Source organism: Pongo pygmaeus, chromosome 16, assembly GCF_028885625.2.
Source record: "Pongo pygmaeus isolate AG05252 chromosome 16, NHGRI_mPonPyg2-v2.0_pri, whole genome shotgun sequence".
Lineage (NCBI taxonomy): Eukaryota > Metazoa > Chordata > Mammalia > Primates > Hominidae > Pongo > Pongo pygmaeus.
The window spans coordinates 58,793,933-58,821,034 of record NC_072389.2 but is presented as its reverse complement, the minus strand read 5'-3'; the positions used below and the strand labels follow the sequence as shown (position 1 = coordinate 58,821,034).

The 27,102-nt window shown below is 35.2% G+C and overlaps 1 protein-coding gene and 1 long non-coding RNA gene across 3 annotated transcripts in view; one reads left to right on the top strand and one right to left on the bottom strand.

Annotated features, from left to right (window-relative positions):
- The window catches only part of LOC129014437 (uncharacterized), a 103,678-nt gene that overhangs the window by 18,227 nt on the left and 58,349 nt on the right, over positions 1-27,102 (bottom strand). The window lies entirely within an intron of this gene.
- The window catches only part of WDR72 (WD repeat domain 72), a 208,758-nt gene that overhangs the window by 176,242 nt on the left and 5,414 nt on the right, over positions 1-27,102 (top strand). For both annotated transcript variants that reach the window (XM_054451877.1, XM_054451876.2), the window contains exon 18: positions 22,960-23,064. In XM_054451877.1, the coding sequence (XP_054307852.1) occupies positions 22,960-23,064 (105 nt within the window). The remainder of the gene's footprint in view (positions 1-22,959; positions 23,065-27,102) is intronic.

The following is a 27,102-nucleotide window of genomic DNA, read 5'->3' as shown; positions in this document are numbered from 1 at the left end:
ATTTAGGATACAATACAAAATGCTTAACAAGTGCTCTTAGGCTTGTGGTTCGACCTCTCTCCTCTCCAGCTTCATTTTTGCCAGTCACCTCCCCGTATTCTGACCTCCAGTCTCACTGGCCATCCTGCATTCCCCAGACCAGGCCAAGCTCCTTCTTGCCTCAGAACTTTCACATATCTTTTCAAGTGACACCCATTTAACCTGTAATCTTTCCCATTGCCTACTTTTCACCTAATTTCTGCCCATTTTTCAGTTCTTACTTTAAAGGTCATTTCCTTAAATAGACCCTCCTTGACCTCCAAGCCTCATTAGGTTCACTCTATGTTTATTCTCATGTCAAAGTGTGAATTTCTTTCATATTACTCATTTTCTTTTTTAATTAATAATCATTTATATCTTTTGTGTTTATGTACAGATTGTGTGTCTCCTAGTCATATTCTAAGCTTTATAAGAGATGGAGAGCCTGTGTCTTTTGTTTGCCACTTCTCTAATATCTGTATTCCAGGACCTTTCACATAGTAGGTGCTCAACAAATATTCCTTGAATTAATGATGCTGTCATTCTCTTGGCTGCTTCATTTATACCACTGTTAAAGTGAAGGCCTATTTATCTGAGCAAGTCTCTAATGTTATACAGCAAGTCTCTAACCATTTCCCTAATCATTCCTTGTGGAGGAAGCCAAAACACACATCTTTTTCTCTGCTGGAGCAGAGTGGTGATTGAATGAGGCTTTAAAGGGGTAGGCAGAGCAAGTTTTTTGTTTAATGCATAAAAAATAAAAGGATGGAGAGATGTTTATGTTATAATCTTATGCTCAGAGATTCTGATAAGTTCCCAATTCATATCATGACTATCACTGTGATATAAAAACTGAAGCTCAGCTGGTGGTTTGATGCACCTAACCAGAAATGGTCAAGACAAGAGGTCTGCAAACCATAAGCTGAATTCAGCCTGCTATCTGTTTTTGGTAAATAAAGTTTTATTGGAACACAACCACACCCATCCATTCATGTATTGTTTTTGGTTATTTTCATGCTTCAGCTGCAGACTTGAATAGTTTTGATAGAGACTATATGGCCCACAAGTATAAAATATTTACTATCTGAACCTTTAAGAAAACATTTGCCAATCCCTGGTCAAGACTGATGAGAGTGGGAAGCAAACATAAGACATAGACTGTGTCTTACCAAGCTTGTTTCCTCAACACTTATCACAGTGCTTTCCACCAATCAGTGTTCAATAAACAATGGTTGGCTTCAATTAAACAGGTTTTTCTTGCTTAATTGAACTTTCGTTTTCTGGAGCTTATATTATGAAAGGGGACACCAAAAGTTCACTCAGGAAAGTATCTGCATGAATGAAAGGGAAAGCAAATAACCACAGATGGGCAAAATAACTCTGGGAAACCCTGGGACCTAGATCTGGGACCTTCGGTTTAGGCACTTGAATTTGGATATGTATTATAGAGTTGGGCACAAAAATAAGGCCAAAGTCTGGGCAACAGATCACCTTTGATCTATTGTAAAACCAAAGCCTAAGTTAGCCTAAGAGTAAGACTTCATTTTTATATTAATTTAACTATAAAACCAAAACCAAAGCCTATGTGACCTTAGGTATAACGCTTCATCTTTATATTGGTGTAATTAACCATTGAAATGTTCCTACTAAAAGTGATCTCCCTTTGTCAGTCTATGTTACTCATCTTTTTAAAAAAATCCTAAAATCAGCTTGTTTTTGAAGCAGGTCCTTTTTTACAGCCTTAGCTTTTATTATGTGTGTGAAAAGGGCGTGTTACTTCAACTACCTTGAGTTTAAATTTTCTGATCGATAAATGGGAAAACACGCATCTATTCGGCAGGGTCGTTTTGAGGATTAAAAGATGCAAAATGTGTAAAGTATATATATGTCAACATCCAAACCTGAAAATTAAATAGACAGTTTTTGAACAGAGTCTATCAGCTACACTCTAGTTCTCTCAAGAAACAAAATGGTCCAGTGTCCCCTAGCTGCTTGTTCCAAACGCACTGTGTATCAGCCCAGCTTGACATTCATCACATGCGACTGTAATTACTTGTTCAATGTTTCTTGCCTGTCAGACCATAAGATCTGTTAGGGCACAAACCATGTCTATCTTTTATTGTTGTTTCCTCTCCCCAGCACCTTGGACAGTACGTGACGTACTAGGTCCCTCAAATATGCCTATGACTGAAAGAATAACATGCTAAAAGAAATAAAAATCCCTAAGAATAAATAAACATCATCCATACTTAACTGTTTGAAATAGTTCCTACCTAGATGTTTGTGTTCTTTATACCTGGGGCATGGTTATTGGTTCTCTTTCTTCTGTAAATTTCTCCAAATTCTTTCTAGAGCTTCTTGCCTGTCATTCCCAGTCTTCTCTGTGTTGATATAAAGAAAATGAACAAAAAATGGAAACACTGTTTGCATTGCTGTCTATGCTAATCTCTCTCTGTTGACTCTGAATTCTAAACATGTCTCCTGTAACTGCTGTGACTTACAAGCCCCTTCTAGCAAATAGCTCTTCCATTTTAAGGGGTCAGAACTAGTTTTTAAACAAATCTTACAAACACTCATAAACTACTAAATAGTATATATGTTTTATAATCATGCTATAGTTCCCCTCCTCAACCCCCACCAAAAAAAAAAGCACAGTTCATGACATGGTCAGAAAATCATTAGCATTCACTACAGATAGTTCCCTCAGCTTTTACTTTTTAACCTCACCCCAATTCCCATTGCCTTTATAAATTAGTAAATGGAGCTTATCAAAGATTAATGCCTTGCTTTCTCCTTTTGGCAACTAACTCTCTCTTCTCAAAATCACTCTCTTTGAAGTCAGCCGAAATTCTGTACATGGTCTGGATGCACAACAGGAATACCAATCCCAGTGCGTGGCAGAAACTAACCCTGCTGCGTCTGAGAGCCCGAGCCCTCCCATCAGGCCTGCCCTCTTTATTCTGTAGGAGCATGGTGGCACTGGCTATTTCTCTTCTACTTAAGAAGTCTTACCTATAAAAGATACCTTACCACGGGTGCATTTAGAAGGAAAACAGGTATATGGTTCAGTGCTACCACACACTACTTTATTGAAAGAAAAGATGATTTAGGTAGAAGATGATCAGAGCATAGCTCTAAATTACTATAGGGAGTAAGCAGAGTTGGTGACCACTTGATGATAGATTTTATACTGGTTATTTTTCACCAGATAAGGTGGCCTCACATTCAGCATAGACTTACATGGCAGACAAATCCAAGTGGTCAAGTACAAAGAAGTCATTCAAGTGGTCAATTACAAAGACGTCATCAGCCTTTAGAGATCAGCAACATTTCTTTCTTTTCTTTTCTTTTCTTTTTTTGCTGTCCAGCATCTACTACTGCCATGAGAGCACCCTAGTTTTCTTTTGTGCATTCCTGCAGAAACAATGTATTAATTTGTCCTCTTCCTTCAGATGCCCTAAGCATGCTTGAAGCGCCTACCACCAGATCAATTCCTCTATCATTACCACAGTATGGCCACGGGATGGGCAGGTTTCTTTAGCTCAACCAATTAATCTCTTCTGAGGTCCTGAACTTAAAGCTGAATGAAGCAAAGGCAGAACAAGTGGATGAAATCCTTTTATTCCAGGTGTGGCAACCAAAAAAGGCTGGTGTAGTTCTTCCTACAAATAAATTTTAGAAGTTCCCTGTTCCTGTTACCCTGTGGTGAGCATCCTTTGTGTAAATATTTAGTTCTTACAACCACTGAGACCTGATGAATACAAAGATTATTGATCACTGCTCTAAACCCAGCACCTCCTACATGCGCTGTCACCCAGTAGCACTCATTGTTTATAGAATGAATGATATTATAATAGTAACAGGCCAGGAGCGGTGGCTCACACCTGTAACTCTAGCACTTTGGGAGGCCAAGGCAGGTGGATCACCAGAGGTCGGGAGTTCGAGACCAGCCTGACCAACATGGAGAAGCCCCATCTCTACCAAAAATACAAAGTTAGCCAGGCGTGGTGGCACATGCCTGTAATCCCGGTGACTCGGGAGGCTGAGGCAGGAGAATCGCTTAAACCCAGGAGGTGGTGTTTCCATTTGGCTTAATTGCATCGGTAAATACATTCAACTCAATGTTAAATAGTTATTGGAAACAGTGGGCATCCTTGTTGTTTTCCTTATTTTGATGGGAAATCACTGATGTTTCTGAATTAAGTAGCTTGTTGGCTTTGGAGCCAAGGCTTATGTATTTTGTCATATCAAAGAAATATCCAGCAATCCTATTTTATTAAGTATTTTCACATAAGTGGACATTTAATTTTGTCTAATGGCTTTTCTTTCCCTATTTCTACTATAATTGTCTACTTAATCTTTCTATCACTACCAAGTTTCCCAGAGAATTACTTGTTTAATCTATATTTTCAAATTAATTTGTATAGACTGAGCATTATGATCTCTTAAGACTTCTTAAATTTCCTATTGATAGTCATTTTCCTTCCCCTTTCATTTTTGATTTTGTGTATTTGTGAATTTTCCCTTTGCTTCTTGATTAGATTTGTTAGTGGTTTGTTGGTTTTATTGATTATTTTGTTAAAAGTATCTTTTGCATTTCTTTCTTTGTTCTTCTTTTTACTGTTTTCTAACTCATTTTCTTTCCTCTTGTTTTTTTTTTTTTTCCTTTCTTTCTTTGGTTTGCTGTATTGTTATGTCTTCATTATTACAATTTTTTTAAGTTCTGCAATTTTGTATTGAATTTCCCTTTTGAGCTGAATTATTTAGTAATGTGTTTTGAAATTTCCAGGTGGAACGATCTAATTTCTAGCCTTATCGCGTTGTGATCAGAGAAGTTGTCTATGCTAGTTCCATTCCTGGAATGTTGGAGGGGTCACTCCGGAAATTAAGATGTGGCCAGTTTTGGTAAATGTTTCATGTGCACTTAAATACAAGGTGTGCTGTCTACTATTGGCGTTAGAGTTTGATTATTACATCTACTTTATTGACTTAGTTCTGTGGGTTTTCTATATTCTTGTCAATATTTTGTCTCCATTATGTGTCTTATATTCAGAGATATGTGCTAACATTATCTATCGTTAGTTTCCATTCTCTTTAGTCTCTGCTTTATTAAAGTAGCTGTGTTATTACTTACACATATATTAGTCATGGAAATACCTCCATTGTGAATCACAATCTTTAGTATTATGAAATACTCTTCTCTGTGTCTTTATTTATTGCTCTTTGGTTTGCATTCCACCATGTTCAATAATATTGTGACCACTGCTTTTTAAAAATTTATTTATATCCTGTCTATCCTTTTATCTTGAATCTTGCTTAACTCTTTGTTTTTGATGTATCTTTTTAAAAACAACATAGTGTTAGATTTTACTTTGTTACTCAATCTTAATCTCTTTTATTCTAATAGGTGAATTAAGTCCATTAACATTTATTGATAAAGTTGGTAAGTTTGTACATAGACACAAATATCTGAAACTATATATGTTCTTTTACTGTGTCATCTATTTCATTTTATTTTCCTCAAAATCTCTCTTTCTCTCTTTCTGTATGTAGGTATTGAGGGAATATTTGGTAGTTTTTTTTTTTCTTAATGTTTACCTTTATGCTAAAACCTTTATATATTACCTTTCTTCTCATTGCCAGTTAGCCCTCAACTATTAGCAATAATGAAATAATTTGCTATTAACATTTTACTTTCTCTCTTCCAGCATCTAATTTGAGATGATACTCTTTTACTCTCAGGTAATACATATACTACTAAGTATATGTATTACTATGTAATTACTCAGCTTATCCTGCTTTTTATGCACTCTCCATATCCCTCTGATCAACTGCATTTTTCATACTTGTTCTATGAATTGTCAGAGAATGCAGTCATACTTCTATAACCATCATTTGATTTTAGTTCTACAGGTACATGTATATTTAGTGCTTACCCCCTATTCTGATGCTGATGGCTTTTCAATTATTCTAGTTATCTAAAGCTCATTTTTAGTAGGTCACCCAGGAAAGGCATATTTAAACAATATTTCTTAAGTTATTGCATGCTTATATTAGCTTGCAGCCTTTCTAGTTAAAAGTCAGTTTTGCTGGATAGAAAATCTTAGTTCAATTTTTTCTTTCTCTTAAATTTTTAAGTACGTTACTTTATTTTCTGGGGCAAAGTGTTGTCATCAGAATTTTTTGACAATTTTATTTTTTTCCCTTATGAGTAACTTGACCCACTTATTTTTCTATCACTATTTTGAAATTTGCTCAAATATAGAATATTGCTATTATCTATAAGTTCAAATTAATGAGTTTCATGGAGTATGTGTTGTAAAGACCAAAAGCAAGGCACTACTTATATCTAAATGTACTTACTGAGACCAATCATGAAGTCTCTGATCCAGTTATTTCAGCTGCTTTTATAGAAGGATCAGAACCATGCAGTGGTCTGATTCGCTCTGTGATCTGCTGTGTGTCTAGGGGTGGGTGAGCCGGGGCAGGTAGCAGTATAAATATTGGGTCAAACAAGATAAAAACACAGCAAAAACTTTTTTTTTTCCTTTTTTTTTTATTATACTTTAAGTTCTAGGGTACATGTGCACAACATGCAGGTTTGTTACATATGTATACATGTGCCATGTTGGTGTGCTGCACCCATTAACTCATCATTTAGCATTAGGTATATCTCCTAATGCTATCCCTTGCCCCTCCCCCAAAATAAGTCTATTTTTTCACCTTTAAAATTAACTAAAATGGATATAATAATGCATTCCGAATCACCTAATGTTAACCTGGTGTTCAAGAAAAAGAGAGTTTTTGATGTTATTTTATATGAGGTTTTATGGTGCTTTCTACCCTAGAAATGAAAAAGAAGAATGTTAATAACAAGTAAACCACTATTTCTGTGTGTTAGATGTATATGCCATCAAATGACCTCCTCCACTAATGTGTTTGCCATTGACGGAGCCGAGCTTCATTAGACTTTCAGTTTCAATACTAGCATTTCTTAAATCTTAATGTGTGAATGGAAACCAGGAAAAAAGCAGCAATCAAGAACCATGCACAAGTGATGGTGCAAGACCTGCTCTTACTTTCAAATATAAAAGATTATAGTTGCTCATTTAAAATGTTATGATCTAATCATATCCATAAGCTGAAATTTGATTGAGCACAGCAATAATTTAAATTTTCAAACCCAAATCAGTACTCTAAAAGGGTAATATATATATAAAGTGTATTACCATATCCTCATTTCCATTCCACTTAATTTTTATTTAATTTATCCACAAAAAATAAAAAAAGCTATTTAGAATAACTTTCCAATGAGGTTCTATGTTATCTGGTCAGCATTGTCAGAAATCACTTTTACTTCCTTCCGTATTCAGCACTCTTGATAAGAAAAAAGAGAATTACAGATGACTTTGGACAGGTTTTTATTTAGTTAATAGATAAAAATGGACATGCCTCTTTAAACTGGTAAAATAAAAGGGGCCACTAACAATACCTTGTAGATTTCTACAGTCTTCAATGAAGATCAAGATAATAAAGCTATTTAAAATATTTCTTATATTACTAGGTCAGAGAAATTTTAGATATTACTACGTTGCTAGTAAAATAAAATGTCTTGACCTTAAATCTGGACATCTTATTTACATTTATGCATATTTCTAGACAAAGACAGATATAAAAATAGTAATAATACTGAATTTACTTAGACCGTCTACATTTGAGCCATTAGGCTGAGCACTTTACATGTTTTAACTCATATAATTGTAACAACAGTTTCTTGCACCCGGTAGGCACCATCACTACTGCTATTTTATAAATGAAGAAACGGAGACAGAAAGGTAAGGTAACATGACCAAGGTCACCCAGTTTGTAGATGAGCCAGGATTGTATTTGAACTGGGCATTTTAATAGCATTTAGATACATTTCCATAACAATAAACTACTTGCCTTTCATTTGTGAAAGCTGTACTTTTCAGAAGAGCCCCTAAAACTCAATAATAATCTTGAACCATGTTTGTTGAAGGAAACACTTATAAGAAACCAGCCAATTAAAAAAGGAAAGCAATATATGTAATTCTCTGAACGTCTAATAATTATATAATGTCATTCAATTAAACCATCACTCTTAGAAGCAGAATCCTTGTATTACCAAATACAATCCTTGCCAAATATCCAGACACAATCATGGGCTTTAAGGATTACAAGTCACATAATAAAGGATAATGACCTAAAATTAAGCACACCAATATACAAAGCTGGGACTGTCATGCTCAGTATAAGTCAGCAATCTATTAGATTTAATGTGAGATTAAGGAGCTGTGTAACCCGCAATTATGCTGTTTTTCATTAAGAAAAAACGTGATGATGGTGCTCAGTACAATTCTTCCTTCTATTTACCTCTGTTTAATTGGATTGGGGACTGCTTAAACATCTTTGAGCTGGAGCTTATAAGAAGATGATCCCAGCTGTTTTTCAAAGCTTAAGGCAGCAGACAGACAACACGATCATGTCAAGGCTCATGCAAAAGCCTTAATCCTACTTTTTACCGTCAAGCAGCTACTGCAGCCCAGTGTTTAACCTTATAAGTACTAAATGTGCTTTGTCACTGCTTTGGTAGATTTGTCAGTGAATTGTCATTGTTTAAAACTTTTAGCTTCAATGCCATTAAAAGATCTCAATTCTCTCCACCTTTGGAGGCTGACCATGTTGCTGTGCAATGGTTCACCACACTTCTAAAATGTCAACTGGAGAACAGTGACTTGTTTGTTCCTACATTCATCCACCCGTTTACTCATTAGATAAATATCCAGCTTTTTTGTATCTTTCCCCAAGCTCTCTTGTAGTTGTAGGAGAGTAACCAGAAAGGCACCCTTCCTTTCTTTGGAGGTTGACCGATGAGCCCCATGATCATAGCCTTTCAGGCAGCTCTTTGGGACTGATTGTTGAAAGTAAAAAAAATAAGTTGAGGTTTTCTTCCACTTTTTCTAACTACATCTTGCCAATCCAACCATTCAACAACTTAACCTTAGAACTACCAGCTTTTGTTTTACTGAGAATAATATCAAAGTATTTAAGAAGTAAAGGTAAATGATCAAATTAGCTTTCTCTACAGCTGCACACACTGCTTGGATGGTGACATACTTTCTTTTCTCTTTTCCTTTGGAGGGTGACTGGTAAAGGAAAAAGGGGGTGGCTCTCTGATTTGTTCCAGTGATGGTGAGCAGCTAGCAGAAAAGCAGACACACTTAATGCTCAGCTGCTCTGACCAGTCAAGCAAGCCACCAAGTCCCAGCTGTGCCTCTTGATGTTTTCTGATTGCACCTACTCCTCAATCTGTGAACTGTTTTCTGGACTCAGATTCATCAAGCACTGTTGCTTTAAACACGCATGCAGGCAGGCATCCTAGGATATGCCATTATAAGCTGCTGCCAGGGGATCTTCTAGGAGATAAATGGAATCTGTGTGAAGTAAATTAGTGTGAACCAGTCAATCTGAGTGTCAGCCTTGAGCCACTTCCATGGATAACTAGCTGGCTGACTGGAGGCCAGGATTTTGTGCCATAGGTGGGTTGGAAGCTCTGAGATTCTGCTGCACAGAATGAGATGATTTTGGGGGCTGTTTAGTCTTGGAATAAGGCCAATTTGATCTATGTTTCAGATTTGTCAATGAAATGGAATTCTAAAGCATGTTTGTTTACCTCCTTACTCTAGCTATACCAAATGCCTCTAAATTGGACAACTTTTTTACTGTGGGAAATAGGAGAGAAATGCCCTGGAAATAACTGGTTCCTCCCAGGTTCAGCTGCCATTTGCAGGCTCCAACAGTGCTGTACTAGGTTTGACCCTCCTATCTAAGACCTTCAGGGTTTTAAGACTAAATAATGGCCATAATCTGGCAACAAATTTTAAGCCAAATCTCTCTCCCTATTTGTTTTTGCAAATAAATCTCTGTGATCTTAAACTCATGAAGAGAAGTTCTCTGCAAAGGTTGATGATCATGGTTCCCGGTAGATACCCAGCATGGGAAATAGAATTTTGGTCATTAGAAGGGGGAAGGGAGAATCTCTTCCATGGCAATACAATGAGGAAATATTTTAAAATAACTTAATGGTGCCCTGGAAAGGATTTAGAGACAAAAATGTATATAAGCCAATGGAGCCTTAAGAATTATTGTTTAATAGGATTAAATTCTATGTGTAAATGGTTCTATTATGTAAAAATCATGTTTCCATAATTCAGTATTCTTTTAGAGATCATAGCCTATTCTTACATTAAGATCACAAGAATTATTTTTATCTAGTTAAATTATGACAAATCCTCTTTATTTCTTTTTTCCTTTATTATATTAATAAAAATTTTTTATCACCTCCCTCTCTGTGGAATGAAATATCAGTGAGATGGTTGATCATAGAATAAAAATGTATAAAATAGAACTAGTATAATCTAGGCCTTATATTTGGTGAAATTTTTTAAAGTGTTTCCTCCCATAGCCCCAGGGAAGTATTTTACCTTTCATAAGAAGAAACAGAAATCTATCGTGGAATAGGAACTTGGGCAAAACAACAATTATTTAAATATTTGACAAAATTAATTTATTTTCTACTTCTGGTCACCCTGCATAGACTCATGTATCCATAATACAGCTTTTGAGTACTTTACGTGAGAGTACCACTATTATGGGGTCCATGGAGACACATTTTATATATGATACATTTCAGTATATAGAGTGTGTCTGTGGATGTTAGGTAGCATGAATCATAGCAAAGATCAAACCAAATGCTTTAAAAATTGAGTGACCCTTTCCTTGAACTAATGAAACAAAAATGGGATGTCCTGTAAGAACAAAATTTGTTTTATGCTTGTACATTGAGTTCAAAGAAATAAAATCCCTAGGGTAAATTTAAGTTTATGATTTATGAGGATAAGGAAAAGGGAGTGGAAATCAGTGAATTTCCCCTTCTGTTGTAGGGAGAAGGTGTAATCTTTTGCAACGCATGACTCATATTATTTTATAAAGTTATTTGAAGGTTAGGAAAGTGAGTGTTGGGAAAATGATGCTTTGGCCTAGAGATATTGCATAATATGATCCACCCAATGCTACATAAACATTCAGTGCAAATAAAGTAGACTTCTTCAGTCATCACTACCTGGAAGTAAGCTGTCCCATGAGCATTAGACTCATCATGTTAGTGGAGCAAACATATTATCTATAAATTTCCAGGTGTCTGAGATAAGCTAAAGATGACAGAAACTGACACACTGGGTCAGGCCTCTGATTTTTCTAGCTCAGTCTTCTGATTTCAGCACCAGACGTTCCATTGTAGAGAGGCAAAGTTATCCTAATAACATCAGCCTCAAAATCTCAAAATGTGTCTAAAATGTCTTGCTTCCCTATTACTGTACCCCAGTGGGGTAGTCAGAAATGAGACCCAAAGAATGGGATTACAAGTATAACACAGGCCAAATAAAGTGCTAAGGAATACAGGAAAGAGGAGAAAAAATAATATTAACTGACAGATTGATGAAGATTTCACAGAAAGGTGAAATTTCAGCTAAGTCTTCAATAAAAAGTATTTGAGATAGCAGAGATTTGAAGATTGATGTTAGAGGGGATATCTCAAACTGGGCATCTGTGCAGAGGCACAAATGCAGCAAATAAATGGCATATCCAGGGGACAGTGAGCAGTCTCATCTAACTGTAGTGATGATATCAGAGGCTGAGATTGGAAGGATAAAGAGAGGGGTAGCATCTAGTGAGAAATCGCTAAATGCAAGTTGAGATTATATTGCAAAAGGCCGTGAAATCCATGGCTCCAGAATCTTTCATTGCTGAGTGAACAAAGGTCCTTGTGGGTTTTCTACTTAGGAAATACATGATCAGACCTTGGTTTTAGGGGTATGACTTGTCTTAATTTAAAGAATGGCTGGAGGGAAAGATACCTATTATTGGGTAATTAAAATAGACGAGAGATTCTGGTAATGTCAAATAGAAGGAGAGTATAATCATCTTAATGGGTTGAAGGAATCAGAAGTGAGAAAATGACAGTCATAGGTATATATAACTTTTTAGCAATTTTACAAATATACTTTCTTCAGATTTACTTTCAGACTAGCGTCTTTATCTTCTTAATCTCTTCTTGAGATATTCTTATGTAAATAAACTCTCCTCCCCATTACTTCCTCCCAGACCTTTGGATGGCCTCTTAAATTCCATTGTCTTCTGCATGGGCAACAGTAACTGGAGACACACACAGTGTTCCAAGTGTGGAGTCCTCATGGGCTTACTTGGTTTTCTTGTGATTGGTTGATTGTGTTGTTCATCCCCTTCCGAAAGCACCAGCCTTCTGTTAGCCATTTGCCTACATTTTTACATTGACACAATGTCCTTGAGTCATAACAAATGATAGCTCAGTGCTATGTTCTTATTACGTATACTTAGGGTTATTTTAAATTTTTTATTTGTAATTACTATGAATATATACTACTTAAACATGTTTTTGGGTTACATGTGATATTTTGACATAAATGTACACGTATAATGATGAAATCAGGGTAATTGGGTTTCCATCACTTCAACCACTTATTATTTCTTTGTGTTAGGAACATTCCAATTCCACTCTTTTTGTTATTTTGAAATGTACAATAAGTTATTGTTAACTATAGTCTACCAAACACTAGATCTTATTCCTTCTTTCTTACTGTATTTTTGTACTCGTTAACCATCCCTTCTTATCGCCTGATTCCCACTAACCTTCTTTTAGTTACCATCATTCTACTCTCTATCTCTATGAGTTCAATATTTTCTTAGCTCTCATATATTAGTGAGAACATGCAATATTTTTTTTTCTGTACCTGACTTATTTCACTTAACATAATGTCCCTCCAGTTCCATTCATATGGTTGCAAATGACAGAAGTTCATTCTTTTTATGACTGAATAATATTCCATTTTGTATAGTACCAGATTTTCTTTATCTATTCATCCACTGATGAACAGTTGGGTTGATTCCACATCTTGACTTTCATGAATAGTGCTACAATAAACATGGGAGTACAGATATCCCTTTGACTTACTGATTTCCTTTGTTTTGGACATGTCCCCCACAGTGGAACTGCTGGATTATATGGTAGTTCTATTTTTGGTTTTTGAGAAACCTCCATACTGTTCTCCATGGTAGCTGTACTAATTTACATTCCCACCAACAGTGTATGAGGGTTCTCCTCTCTCCACATCCTTGACAGCATTCATTATTGCCTGTCTTTTGTCTAAAAGCCGTTTTGACTAGAGTGAGATGATGTCTCATTGTAGTTTAATTTGCATTTCTCTAACGATTAGTGTATTACATATACTTTGGGTTATGTTTCCTCTAAATGTTTCCCAAACTTAACTCTACTCAAATGTGTATGCAACATTTATTCTCATTCATTCTGCCTTACGATTGTTTTCTATAACTAATCTAATTATTCTAACATTTCACAACTCAGGAACCCTTAGTGTCCTGGAGATTTACCATGCATTTTTCCAAACAATGTGTAAAACTCTATTAAGAGAGAGATTTTTACACTAATCTAGGAAACTGTCTTATCTAGAAATATCTATTCATCTCTTACCCTTTGTTTCCTATTTCTTAGCTCTCCAATATGATAACATCTCTTCTGTATGGAACCTAGCTTTCTGGAAGTATCATTAGATTATATTTACTAGTTTCCCTTTATCCACATGCATGTTTGCTCTTTAAAACTTGGCTTTCTTTAGGTGTGTTTCTCCTGTCCTTTATTTATAGATGTCAGTAGCTTATGTAATATCAAATGAAACTCTACTACTTATCAAGATCACTTCCGTATTTTCAGCAACCATCTCTTGGAGATATTAGTCCAAATACTCAGTGTTATGCAGTGAGACAGCTTGAGGATTTGAGAAGGCATCTTTCTGTTATTTATCTCTCAATAAAACTAATACTTTTAAATGAGTGGCTACATTGAGATGTGTGACAGTAAGAACCAGCTGATGCCAACAGACCACCTATGCTTTCTATGTCTTGTGTAAATGCATATGGAGGGTGTGGGGGTGTGAGAAAGTGATACTCACTACTGATTACATTATCATATAGTGGTAAAATACTTGTTAGCATCCAAGCATATCTTTCGTTCAATCTCAATATGTTTTTAAGTAGCTAACATACCACTTTGATGTCATTCAAATAAAAATAAGTCACATTCAGAGTAACTCAGCCTAATGATACGAAATATGGTAACTCAGACATGTTCTTCCTTGCATCCTTCTTAATGTTGACAAAGAACTAGAAAATGGAGACGTAGTCTAGATAATGTGATTTTCTTATTTGCCATTTCCTATCTGGGAGATGAAAGAGCTCTGACACTTGACTAACCATCTGAGACAAACGCTTTCCCTTGAGATAGAGATGGCTGTCAGCTGGGAATATGAGACTGCCTGCCAACCATTCTCCCCACACTGATGGTGTTGTCTTAGTTTCAGTCTGCGGAAAGGTTGCTTCTCTTAAGAATTCCAGTGCTAGTGCCATTTAACAGTTTTTTCTCCTACTGATTCAAGAGGGGAATGTTTTTTGGTGCTTTTCCTTGGTTTAAATTGCCCTGTGATGTGAATCCTTATCTTAAGTTCATATATAAATCATGTTTATCTCTAGTCTCAAATGCTAGCATGATGCTCTTTTGATTGAAGGGTCTCTTGTTTTCCTGGCCTCCTTCTAAATTTTCAAATACAAGCTGGGACGTTTACTATAAATTCTTCCTAGAGTTTTCCCTTTACTGGCTATTCTTCAATTTATCAATATGTGGGTATCTATTTGTTTTCTTCTTTGGAATGTATTCCTGCTTTCAACTTAATATTTTCTTGAACTTGTGAACAGTAAGTAAAATTAATACATTTCTGTATTTGCCATAGGATTTGGTCCTTAAAAGAAAACAAATGACTTTGCAGAACCTAAATTGCATAAAGAGTGCGAATTAATTTCTATACATTCTTAGAAATCATTCACCACCATACTTCTTTTAGTGATGAACAGATCCTTTCAGATGTTTCTGAATGTCTTTTTCTTCATTATCTGTATGGTGTAAAAACTGGAATTGAGCTTACCGATTTGACCAATTAACTTCTTGTATCTAGAAATTCTCTTCTTTACCAAATTGTAGATAAATATAAAAAATAATAAGTAATGTTTCTTATTTTTTATATTTATCTACAATTTGGTAAAGAAGAGATTTACTCAGTAATATTCAGAGACCAAAGTCATGGAAATTATTGAAATTTTCTTTAAGTGTCTGCTCATCTACTCACCAGCTGTCTGCTTGGAACACTGCTTGCCACAAAAAATGGTTTTCCAAAGGAGAACATAAAGAAATCTAGGCAAACCTCCCAATGGGAACTCTTAGAATTACCTGGTTGGGAGTGAGGAAATGTAGCAGGAGGAAGGAACGCAGTTGTACCATTCCCTGTTACTCTCCTTTTCTACTTCCCAACCTACACATTTTCTCTTTGTAATACTCCCTCCATCCTATATCCTTATAATCTGTTTAAGATTCTGAGAGTTTAGATAATTTGATTTGAGTTGGCTTTCATGCCTGGCTTGACTAAGACAAAATGACTTCATGGACCCCATCTTTACATATAAAAGGAATAGAAAGAGTTGGGAATATACTGATTCTCCCTTTGGATTGAGGAGAGTATGACTCCATAGGAACACACACTGCTCCATAACCTTGTCTTTTTGTTCAACAATTATTGAGAACCTCCTTATCGCTGGGAAACTGAAACCAAGAAGGAACACTTTCTCTTTTAGCAAAATGCCAATCTTCCTTAATTCAGAAAGGGCCTCAGAAGTCCTCATTAGTTCCAACACTAGTGTAGTGGCCATCTACCCTCTTGGTATCTTCTTCAGTTGTATACTCAGTAGTTGGTTGGTCTTGGATTCTTAGCTGGCAGAATATTTGAGTCTCAAAGCTGGAAGGTATCAAAGAGGCTGTGTACTTCAACTCCCTCATTTTATAAAGGAAAGAACCTGAGTTTAGTGAAGTGAAATGGCATGCCCAAGGTTACACTATTAGGAGCAGAGGTAAGATTGAAACCCAGATCTTCTGGTTTAAGGATTTTTTTTTTGTTTTTTGTTTTTTGTCTTTAACAATACAACACATTCCCTCTCTGGGAACTCATAAGTTCATCTCTTTAATGAAATTTTTTATATTCTTTTTTAAATAAATAAATAAATATATATACACATATACGTATATAAATATACATATTTATATATACGTATATAAATATACATATTTATATATACGTATATAAATATACATATTTATATATACGTATATAAATATACATATTTATATATACGTATATAAATATACATATTTATATATACGTATATAAATATACATATTCATATGTATGTACATAAATATACAAATTTATATACACGTACATATAAATATACAAATTTATATACACGTACATATAAATATACATATTTATATACACGTGTATATAAATATACATATTTATATATACGTATATATACATATATACATATATACATATATAAATATACGTATATATACGTATATATAAATATATATGTGTATATAAATATATATACGTATATATAAAAATATATATACACATACATAAATATATATACGTATATATAAATATATATACGTATATATAAAATATATATACGTATATATAAAATATATATACGTATATATATAAATATATATACGTATATATAAATATATATACGTATATATAAATATATGTATACATATATAAATATATGTATATATAAAAATATATGTATATATATAAAATATATATATACGTATATATACGTGTATATATAAATATATATATATACGTGTATATATAAATATATATACACGTATATATAAATATATATACGTGTATATATAAATATATATACGTATATAAAAATATATATACGTATATATATAAAAATATATATATACGTATATATATAAAAATATATATATATATAGGGGCTAAACAGTGTGGACTATTATTTTCCATCCAAAAGTAAGTCAGACAGGGTTTCCTTCTTTATGCAGACTTCCTGTTGGCATTAATAAGAAGTTTTTGGACATTTTTGATTAAGCTTGAGCTGTAAACCCTAGCTAGACCTTGAGATTTTTCCCTTAAAACTGCAAGTGAAATTAACCATTGATTTTTAAAAAGTTTTTATTTGTTTTACTTCTTAGGAATCCTTGTTAGCAATTTCACCCAGTCATTTGATAAGTACTCTTGAGTACCTACCTTGTGCCTTGCATTAGGCTAGAAGTGCAGTATGTGCTTGCTTATCAGCCTTACTGAGGCAGCCCATTGCTCAAAGTCCTGAATAACAGAACAATTTGAGAGGAATACAGCAATGTTTAAACAGATTCAGTAAGCAATTGATACCTTTCTCATTTATCTTCCCCGAACTTGGCTGGGTGATCTAGCCATACTTCTCACCTGTGGAAGTTGGCTATAGACAGATTTTTCCCCTAAGCCTAAATAGTCAATAATTTAATCCTCTCTGTGTGTATTTAAATAAAATAATAACTTAAATTCTCTACATCTAGGTAAGAATACAAAAATAATAGTTACTCTTCACAACATTTCGGAAAATTCATTTTTTATTGGTTGAAAAATAGATCATCTTTAAAGCGATTCATTCTAGAAAATGCCACCCACAAAATAATATTCCATGTTAGATTACAACTGCAGGCAGATGGAAAAACATGTAAGTCTAACCTTATCTCATCTTGCTAAACTTGTCTGTAAAATAGTTATTAGTTATAAAGAAGCATTAGATGCCTAATTTAATTGGGGGCATTTCTACATGATTCTTCCCCAATTTCCAGTTCACATTGAAGACAAAGTAAGCCCAAAGTCTAATGTGGTATGTAACTATTGCTATTCAAATATAATCAGGAAGTCCTAGCACTTGATTATCTCAATAGATACTCTTAAAGTAAGGGTGATGTGTACACAGCTCTTTAGCCAGATAGGTTTTCCTGATAAGACATCTGTCCAGAGAGATGCCACTTGTAAACTGAATTTGGAGTCTGTTCAAATGACATCGTCTTTGTTTACAAATTTAGTGTTACCACTTAACATCTTTTCATAGATTATGCCTCCCTCTGATTTAAAATATCTTGCAGTCTTTTGAGATCTGCCAGTATTGCATTAATATTTTCTTCTACCTGAATTTTATGTAGCTTTTCTCACTTCCATACTTCTAGAATGCCATCTTTTAGTTTATTTTATAGTGACTCTTTAAAATTGGAGAGAGATCTGAATTATAAAGCAGGATGGTATTCAACTCTTGGCTACCACATTGAGCTAGTAGCTTTGAACACAAATCTTTGAGTTCTTTTTCACTGCTTATTTCACAGGCCTGAGCTATCTTTTAGTCTTTCCTGACCTCTGCATCCTGTACATTATTTTTGTGCCCCTGATTAATATGTAATTAAGATTTTTGTTTGGATTTGGTCTGGTACTACAGTGGTTTATTCTATTCAGTTGCCCAATATTTCAAACTGCTCTTTTTATTAATGATTTTCCTATAAATATCCTCACTACTACCAAAAAGCCTATACAGATGATGAATGAGATCTATTTTTAAATCATTCATAAGTCATTGTATTGAAAATGTTATTTAGGACTGCAGATTTTATTCACACTGTAAATTATAGGGTTTTTTCAATGGGCTCCATCTGTCCAACAGCAGTTGCCTAGCTTGGAAGATCCAGCCACTGTTTGTGGATGTGGATGGAGACTTTTTTCCAGTGGCCACTCTCTTGCTGGGGATGTGGAAATGTTTCTGGGGGGAGTTGTTCACTGCCTAGGCCTAGCCCCCTTTAACAGCTAATACCATCTTTCTGCAAGTGATGAGAAAAGGAAGAAGGGAATTTTTAGAGGATAACTGAAACAAAAATAGAGAACAGAGCCGGTAGAGGAGTATTACCACTGATGGCCCTGCTACCACTTTTCTAATTTTAACAACAAATCCTGCTATAGAGTCTTCTTCATACTATCTCCTGAATTTCCTCTTGCAGTGTTCTTGAATGTGATTTAAAAACTATTGATTTCACCTTCTCTTTGGCCGAACAATTCATTTCTTTAGGATCTAGAAGAATTACACTAATAGTTAAATGCACCATAGTGAAACACATCCATACGAAGTTCATAGATTCCTCTCTTATCTAGCTACCAAAGATACTGCAAAGATATTTAGAACACTGGCCCTTCAGTCGTCAATATTTTGAGGCATGTGATGAGTAAATGGAATAGCCTTACATCTTTCAGTGGCAGAACTGTCAAGAAGAGTTTGCCTTTTTTGCCCCTTGCCTCCAAATGTGGACTATTTCAGAATCCATTACAGAGGAAATAAACTGTTGATTTTAAGCTAAAGATAAGTCTAGCAACCATTTGCATTATATTGATGTCAAAAGTATCTCTCTGCCAAGCTCTGAAATGCACCTTCAAAAACTACTGGAAATATCCAAGAACTTTAGCGATGAGCTACAAATGGACTTTGGTATTGATAAATAAAAGTCAATATGTATAGTAAAAGGACAACTTACTGTGATAAATGGGCCCACCATCAGTAAAGATCAAATTATTGACTATCTAAAGCAAGGAAAAACCTGTCTATAGCTAACTTTCACAGGTGAGAAGAATTAGCTAACAACAGCAATTTAGAAAAAGCTCAAAGAGACATGTAAAGAGAATTCATTAAAAATACATACCAAAGTAGGCAGCAGCTTTAACAAATATATCCGTGGCACTAGGCTAATGTGTATCTTTGGTCATGCCTAGGCTCCCACCCTTTTCTTTTGCCTTGAATGAGCTCCCTTTGGGTTTTCCACATTCCTACTCAAGGAGGTCTAATTCAAATTTTACCTTCAGACCACTCTATTGTAGAGGAATTCTCCTCTGCACTACTAAAAACCGTGTCTCTCTTAGAATGTCATCTCCAGTGCTCCTACTAGTTACTTTTCATCATACTTCAACTAGAGCACAAGTTGTATGAGGGCACATTAAAAGTGCCTTCATGTCTTTACCCCTCACAGTCCAGCACAGAACTCTACCCATAATAAACACTATATCAATATTTGTTAGTTCATCATTATTGAAGTGATTCATTAGAGAAGCCTTGGTCACACATCATGTCAGAGTTCAGTGATGAAACATCACAGGAAACACCCAAAAGAACAATTGCAAGAATTAGCCTATCAAACAAACAAACAAAGAAAAAGTAGAATGGCAGTAATTAACCTCTCCAATGCCTGCTATTCCCAACTCACAGAATGTAGCTATTTCTTCTACAGTAAATTTAATTGGATGCCCTAGGAACTACCCAGTAAAAATGACAAATCTTGTATCATTTCAGATTTGGAAACTGATCTGTAACCAAGTTCAATATCTGAAGAATAACCATCTTTATTTCCCCTCCCCCACACAAACCACACCCTCCAAAATCAGAGGTAGAAGCAAAGTAGTAGCATGGTACCTACTAGTGTGAGTTTAATGAAGATCATGCAGCTAAAACTACACCTAACTTTCTGGCCTTTTTGAGGGGTTTGGGATGTCAGTTCATTCTGGGACCACTTTATTGCCACAAAGAATGGTTGCAGACATGTACTTTGTCTAATACCATGTCCTCTTCCTCTGTGAGGTCCCTGATTTAGAACAGTATCTTCTGAATATTTATTTGGTGCTTCATAAATATTTTTTGAAGGAATGAATAAATGAATGAATGGAGGAGTGTTTTAAATTATGAAAGAATAGTGTGTTGGATGGCAAGTGCAATGCATTTGCCCAAATCAATAGAGGTGCTACCTCATTGGCTTTTAGTAATAGATTTAGCTATATGATTTATTTCCTTTTATAAATACCAACGTAAATATTTCAGAAAATTATCAAGTAAGATATATAGAGATAAAAGGCATTAAAGTAGGCCAGGAAATCTTGACCAACATAGTAGTATTCTGAATGAAACTGATACATTTAACTATACCACTTAAACATTTCACAAAAAATCTGTGGATTCAAAAATAATCAGTAAGTATGACCTAAACTGAAGAAAATTAAGAAAATTAAACTCAGCTACATCAATAACTACTTAGGCCACACATCCTCTCCTTCCATGTCACAAACTAACCCACATCACCATTTTGCAAACAATGCATCCTTGGTCTCAAGTTGGCCTAACAAAGAAATTGAACAGATCCATTGAAAAGATAATTGAAAGCACATATCCTCTTGGATCAGAAGGATATTTAGCATAGTACCTCTGCATCATTCATGTGTTCATTCATTCATTTCACAGATCCTTCAAGAATACCTTCTGTGGCCTAGACACTGTTGCACATGAAGTCCACAGAAACGTATGGATGAAAATGAAAAGATCAGATTTATTATTGAAAATAGCAATTTCATGCTTTTCTTATATTTTGTTCCCAAAAAAAGGTTTTAGAGAAGTAGTAAATTCTAACTATGCTGGCACTTTGATAGAACAGAGAAGTCATATCTGTGTCCTGAGAGAGTTGGTGAAACAATCTAGAGGGAATATTTAAACCAGAATCATGTTACTAGTCTTCTGTAAAGTTTGTCCGTGTGGTCTTCAGGTTACAAACATCAGTGCTATGCACACTCCATTAAAATAAGTGGAGGAGTGTGCCAGGTCTGAACACTACTAATGCTGCCTGGACCTTGGGTGGGACACCATGGTATCACTTACCAAATGTGTGAAGTAGCACAGTCTCAGCTTCTGCATTGCTTTCTTGTCTCCTAACAGAGGTTTAGAAACAGTGTCCAGGCCCACTCCCCTGTGCCAACAAACATATCTTATGTATGATTTGTAAATATGTATTTTGTTTATTGCATTTACAGCTTATAAATACGTTGCATGTGTTATCAGATCAGTAGTCGTGTTTACTGCAGCAACTTGTAATAAATAAAATTCCATTGTACTCAACAGTATCCATATATTTAGAACTTTTGGCTTAATTGTGACCTAATTTATGCTATTGCAGGCTTGTTTTGCTTTATTTTTTCACTGAGCTTCTTCATGAAGACAAGGCCCACTTTTTCTGACAAATATTTTCTAGAACAAATGTAATATGGAAATATGTTACTTCCTGGAGATGACATAGAGCAAGTATTACAATTTGTGGAAAAATGTGGAAACTTCAGTCTGTTTCTCAAACAGAATTAGTGGGTTCCATCATGGGTTTATAGAAAATTTTAGACTTCTGTACTAGCTTCTATTTTTGGTCATAATCCTACAATATCTCATGATAGATTGTCTGGAGACCTACCATTTGAAACAACAGCCCTTCTTATTATAACTTTCAGTGTATATTCATGCTACATTTTAAAATTTACTTTTTATACTACTAGTTTTTTTGGTGTTTGTTTCCATAGTTTTTAATTTAATGAAAGAGAGCCAAAATGCACACAAAATGTTCATTAGCTGTGATTTGTGCAATGAGAGGAAACATTGCCACCAGTACAGAGCTGGTCTTTCTAATTGACTAGGCTGATGTTCTTCTCTCTGTGTTCTATTGCCGTTAATTGACTATATTGTTTTAGATTTATGCATTAAAAATACGATTTCTACTTCGAAGAGATCACTTTGTTACTTTGTAGCTTTTAAGCTGATGCCGTGAACTTATTTTTCTTCTAAGATAAAGTCACATCTATAGATTTTTCAACTAATTACATGTCTGCCAATAAATACTTAGAGGATACATTTTATTTCAATTTATTATTTGTGTTTACATAGTGTGTCCCTGGAAATATCTGTGGAACTGAAAGGAGATGTTTTAATGGTGTTTGCTACTACTTTTTCATCCTCTCTCTTCTGTCTCTCTCTCTCTCTCTCTCTCTCTTTTAATAGCTCCAGTCAGTCCGGTCAAGCATGACAGCAACTTAAACTCGGCAAACATCCAAGACGTGGAGGACATGCCTGACAGATGTGTCTTGGAAGAGTCTGAGAGTCCAGGTGAAAGCCATTTAAAAATAGTCAAGTATAAAATGATAAATTTGACGCAGCTTTGGGGTCCTTGGAAGGGGGTGAGGGGAGAGGACATTATAATGCTGTTTTCTCTTAGCAGCTGCACTGTCAAATTAATGGTCACCTCCAGGGGTCACAGTGTGGAGCTGTTATCTTTTCCTCTTTCATCAAGAATTCAGTTGGAGGAAGTACAAAGGCTTTATGACTGAGAAGGGAAACTGACACTATCAGTTCATTATCATCAATTTTAGGCTAAATGGTTAATAGAGCCAGAGATTGGAAACTATGGAGAAATGGCAACATTTTAAATATTTCAAATAATGGAATCTAACAAGAGGGGAGCGGAAGTGGACAGATGGGGGTGAAAAGAGAAACTGTCATCATTACAATTCTATTTACCTTTCTAGAAACAAACAGGACTGTAACTGGGATGAGAGGATTTTAGCATGATGGTAATGAATACTGTCAAATGTTTAGGGAAAAATAAAGTCTAGAAAATAGTAACCGTTCTCTCATGCAATAAAAGGTATTCTTTGTCAAAGTTACATATTTGTATATATCCTTTATAGAAATAAAAGAGAAATGTACTAGAAGGATACAGCTAGAAACACTTATACAAGGATTTCTGTTTCTATTTTTGTTTCATTTTGAAGCACACCTAGCCTTAACGACTAATTAATTAGAATCAAAAAATCTTGTAAAAGTCGAATGAACATTCCTGGATAAATACAAAGTTATAAGGTGCTAGAAGGTACTTATTATCGTGAATGAAAGAGTTAAATATCTCCTCCACTTAATATTTGTGATTCCTGTTTTATCTGGCTCCTGTGTACCCTCTACCCTCTCACATCTTTGTGTGCTGATCCATGTATCATATTTTTGATTCATCCTCTCTGTGGCCTGTCAGCTTAGTTAAGAGATTTCCAAATCTTGTAGCCTTCGCTGACAGGGGGCAGCTGCAAACAGTCCCCTGATCCTTCCCCAAGGAGAGCTACTGAGATTTAATTTTCAGTGAAAGGTGCAGCCTGCAATCTATGTCAGGTCCCCTAAGTCATCTCAGAACCCCAATAGGCGCAGTGGCAATGGCATTGTATATCAGTCCTCTTCACTCCATCAAGATTCCTCTGAAGATGGACTGCTGCCGTGTGCCTGTTCTCAACCACACTTCTGCTTTCAGATCCCATGGAACTGAGAAATGGCATCTTTAGCAATGACAGAAATGTTTAATGAGAAAATTAACCCCACCTCCTGCCATAATAGCTAAAAGAAAAATGTAGATGAGTCTCACTCTAAAAGGGAGAGGGTAAATGGTAGTGTTAAATTTCTATAATAAAAATTATTTATCCATTACTTTTAGTTTTGACTAATTTTGCCGAATTTTGATTAGGTTTTAGAAGAGTCTTAATACAGTTTTCTCTTACTCATTTTGTCAGGCAGGTAAATCTATGAATCAAGTTTTTACCTAAATGTCCACTGTTTTTGACAAGAATAGATCAGCTTTATATCATTTCAAAAGTAGAATAAATTTCCATCATCCATTAATATGAATGGAATGGGAGTGAGATTCAAATATAACATTCTCTATCTGATTGATACACACAAACGCATTTATCAAGAAAGAAAGATTAATTAGAAAATATAGGTGCTGATAAAGAATCTTAACTCAAAAAGTGAGTACTGTTCTATACATCGGACGTCATTATACTGGTAATAAAGAATGAATTACTCTGGCTTTTTCCTCTGTCCATTCCTGCATTTTAAGACATCTTGCCTTATAGGCCTAGAAACCTCTGGAGAGTTCACTACTGGTCTCACTGCCTTCCACTGAGAATTTGTGGCTTGGTTGTCATGGAGACATCGTATTTCTCCAAGAATTGCTCATATTGATCCGTGGCCAGGAGTAAATGGCCAAGCCAGTGTGAGGAATAAAGGGGGCTGGGCAGTCCTATAAAATGACCAGGGCTTGTGGGTTGGAAACAAGCTCATAGCAAACACTTAGCTGAAAAGAAAGAAGCAGTTTTATTTTGTTTTAGGATTTCTTTCTGCACTTTGGGCCATTGTCTTCTTTCGCTATGAACTGAAAGAAACTTGTTAGTCACTTGTCATGTCAGATCTTTGGTGCTTGTCCTGACACAGCTGTCAGCCTTCCAGCTCTGCGCAGTTCAGGGACACACAACAAAGAGGCAGTGACATGAATTATTTATTGCTCCTTGTGTGGATAAAATTCTGTGATAAGAAATTAAGACACTTCTGACAGAGGTGCTTGTTTAGTAAGAAAGATTTTGATGAGAGAGTGTGTTTCCTTGAAGCATGAGTACTCAATGGGCAAAATTCTTAAAATTGAACATGGAGGAAATTAAGTTTTATGTTTCTTGTGTGAATTTGGTGGCAGAGAGGGACGTTCTTGAACTATAAAAATAAGACTTTTCACTTTTCAAAGCCCAAACATTAACTTCAAAATATCAAGTCTTTCAAAATTTAGGAGCTCCAAAACCATAAGCATTACTCTAGTGGTTTAGTTACCTCTATTTACCACATGTGAGTGGTGTTTCTCTGGAAAATATTAACTACCTCAGTCGGAAGAAACAAATTTGGGGTTTTTAGGTGGTGAGATTTGGGAAAATGTCCTCAAACCAGAAGAGGTGCTTCAGTAGCTAAACTTAAAATTGCATTAGTGTATTCCTTAGTCATTGTATGGAAAAGAGTGCATTTAATTCTGAACGTACACTTACCATTTTCAACTGGAATGTTTTCACTCATTTAAAATTCCTTTTAACATTTTTATGTACATGCAAAATCCCCCAGTTACAAAGCTGAATGTGGTCAATCTTCTAACTTTAATGGATATTGAACTTACACGGTTTTATCTATGCAATGCTAAATGACTAATATAATTATTACCTCATTTTAATGAATAGATCAGTTGTTTGAACAGCATATAGAAAATGAAAAAAAGTATTTTTCCATGCAAGCACAGTTCAAGTATATTGCTTTATATATTGTTCACTCCACATAAACTCTCTTCTTTGCAAATCCTGTAAACATCATTTTACTTTAACTCTTCTGGTTTTATATTTTGAATACAAACGTATTTTCATAGGCAGAAAGCAAAAGGGACATTGAAGCGCAGAAAAAGTTTTTGGAAAAAGTGAAGTTGATATTTGGATGTTGATAGAGAGTTTTAAAATGTCATTAACAAAGCCAAGTTGTTTGAATTTATATAAAATAGAAATAACCACTTCGTGTATTACCTCTGAATACAATGGGCTTGAACTCAGTATGTAGATTGTTTATTTTTATATTGGCATCACTCCTTCTCCAGCACTGAATTGACCAAGGATGACCCATTTGTAAATGGGCTGTGGTCTGCATATAGGTCACAATTTAGATGGCTTGTGGAGTGGTTGTTCACCTGGTCTCTAGAGCACTCTACCTTATTCATCAAGCCATTGTGATCTCTTTATGGGTTCAAGCTGTATACCCAGGTGAGTGCCTGGAGTCCATTAAGGTAGGCAAAGCACCTTTAGACCAGAGCATTCCTATTACTTTGACCCTGGTAGTGAACCTGGAGGTCTTGTCTGATAGGGAAAAGTGTCTCCCAGCAGTGTCTTTTCTTTGGAATAATTCATTAGCAAAGAGTTTTGACTCACAGGTGGATCCCAGATTGAAGTTTCCGGCTTAGACTCTGTGAAGTCTACTTGCTCCTTCACTGGCATTTATACCTTCCTGAAACCCGTGGGAATAACTTTGATGTCTAGTAATAGAAGCACTGAGACAGTATCATGAACTTTCAGCTCCCTCTTTTGAGATTTTAGGGCCATTAGGCTTTCTTTCTTTGGCTCTTTAAGGCCTGGTTGCTTCTGAATCTGAAAGACGTTATCACAAAAATAGTTCAGTGGAGCCTTTTGCTGGTTAACTTCTTACTGTTTCTTTTACAGTGATTAAAGCTTGTTTTTCATTCTTCAGAATAATTTTTTAAGGATTTCTAGCTCCTCATCTTTAAACTCATTCGGTGATAGAAAATTT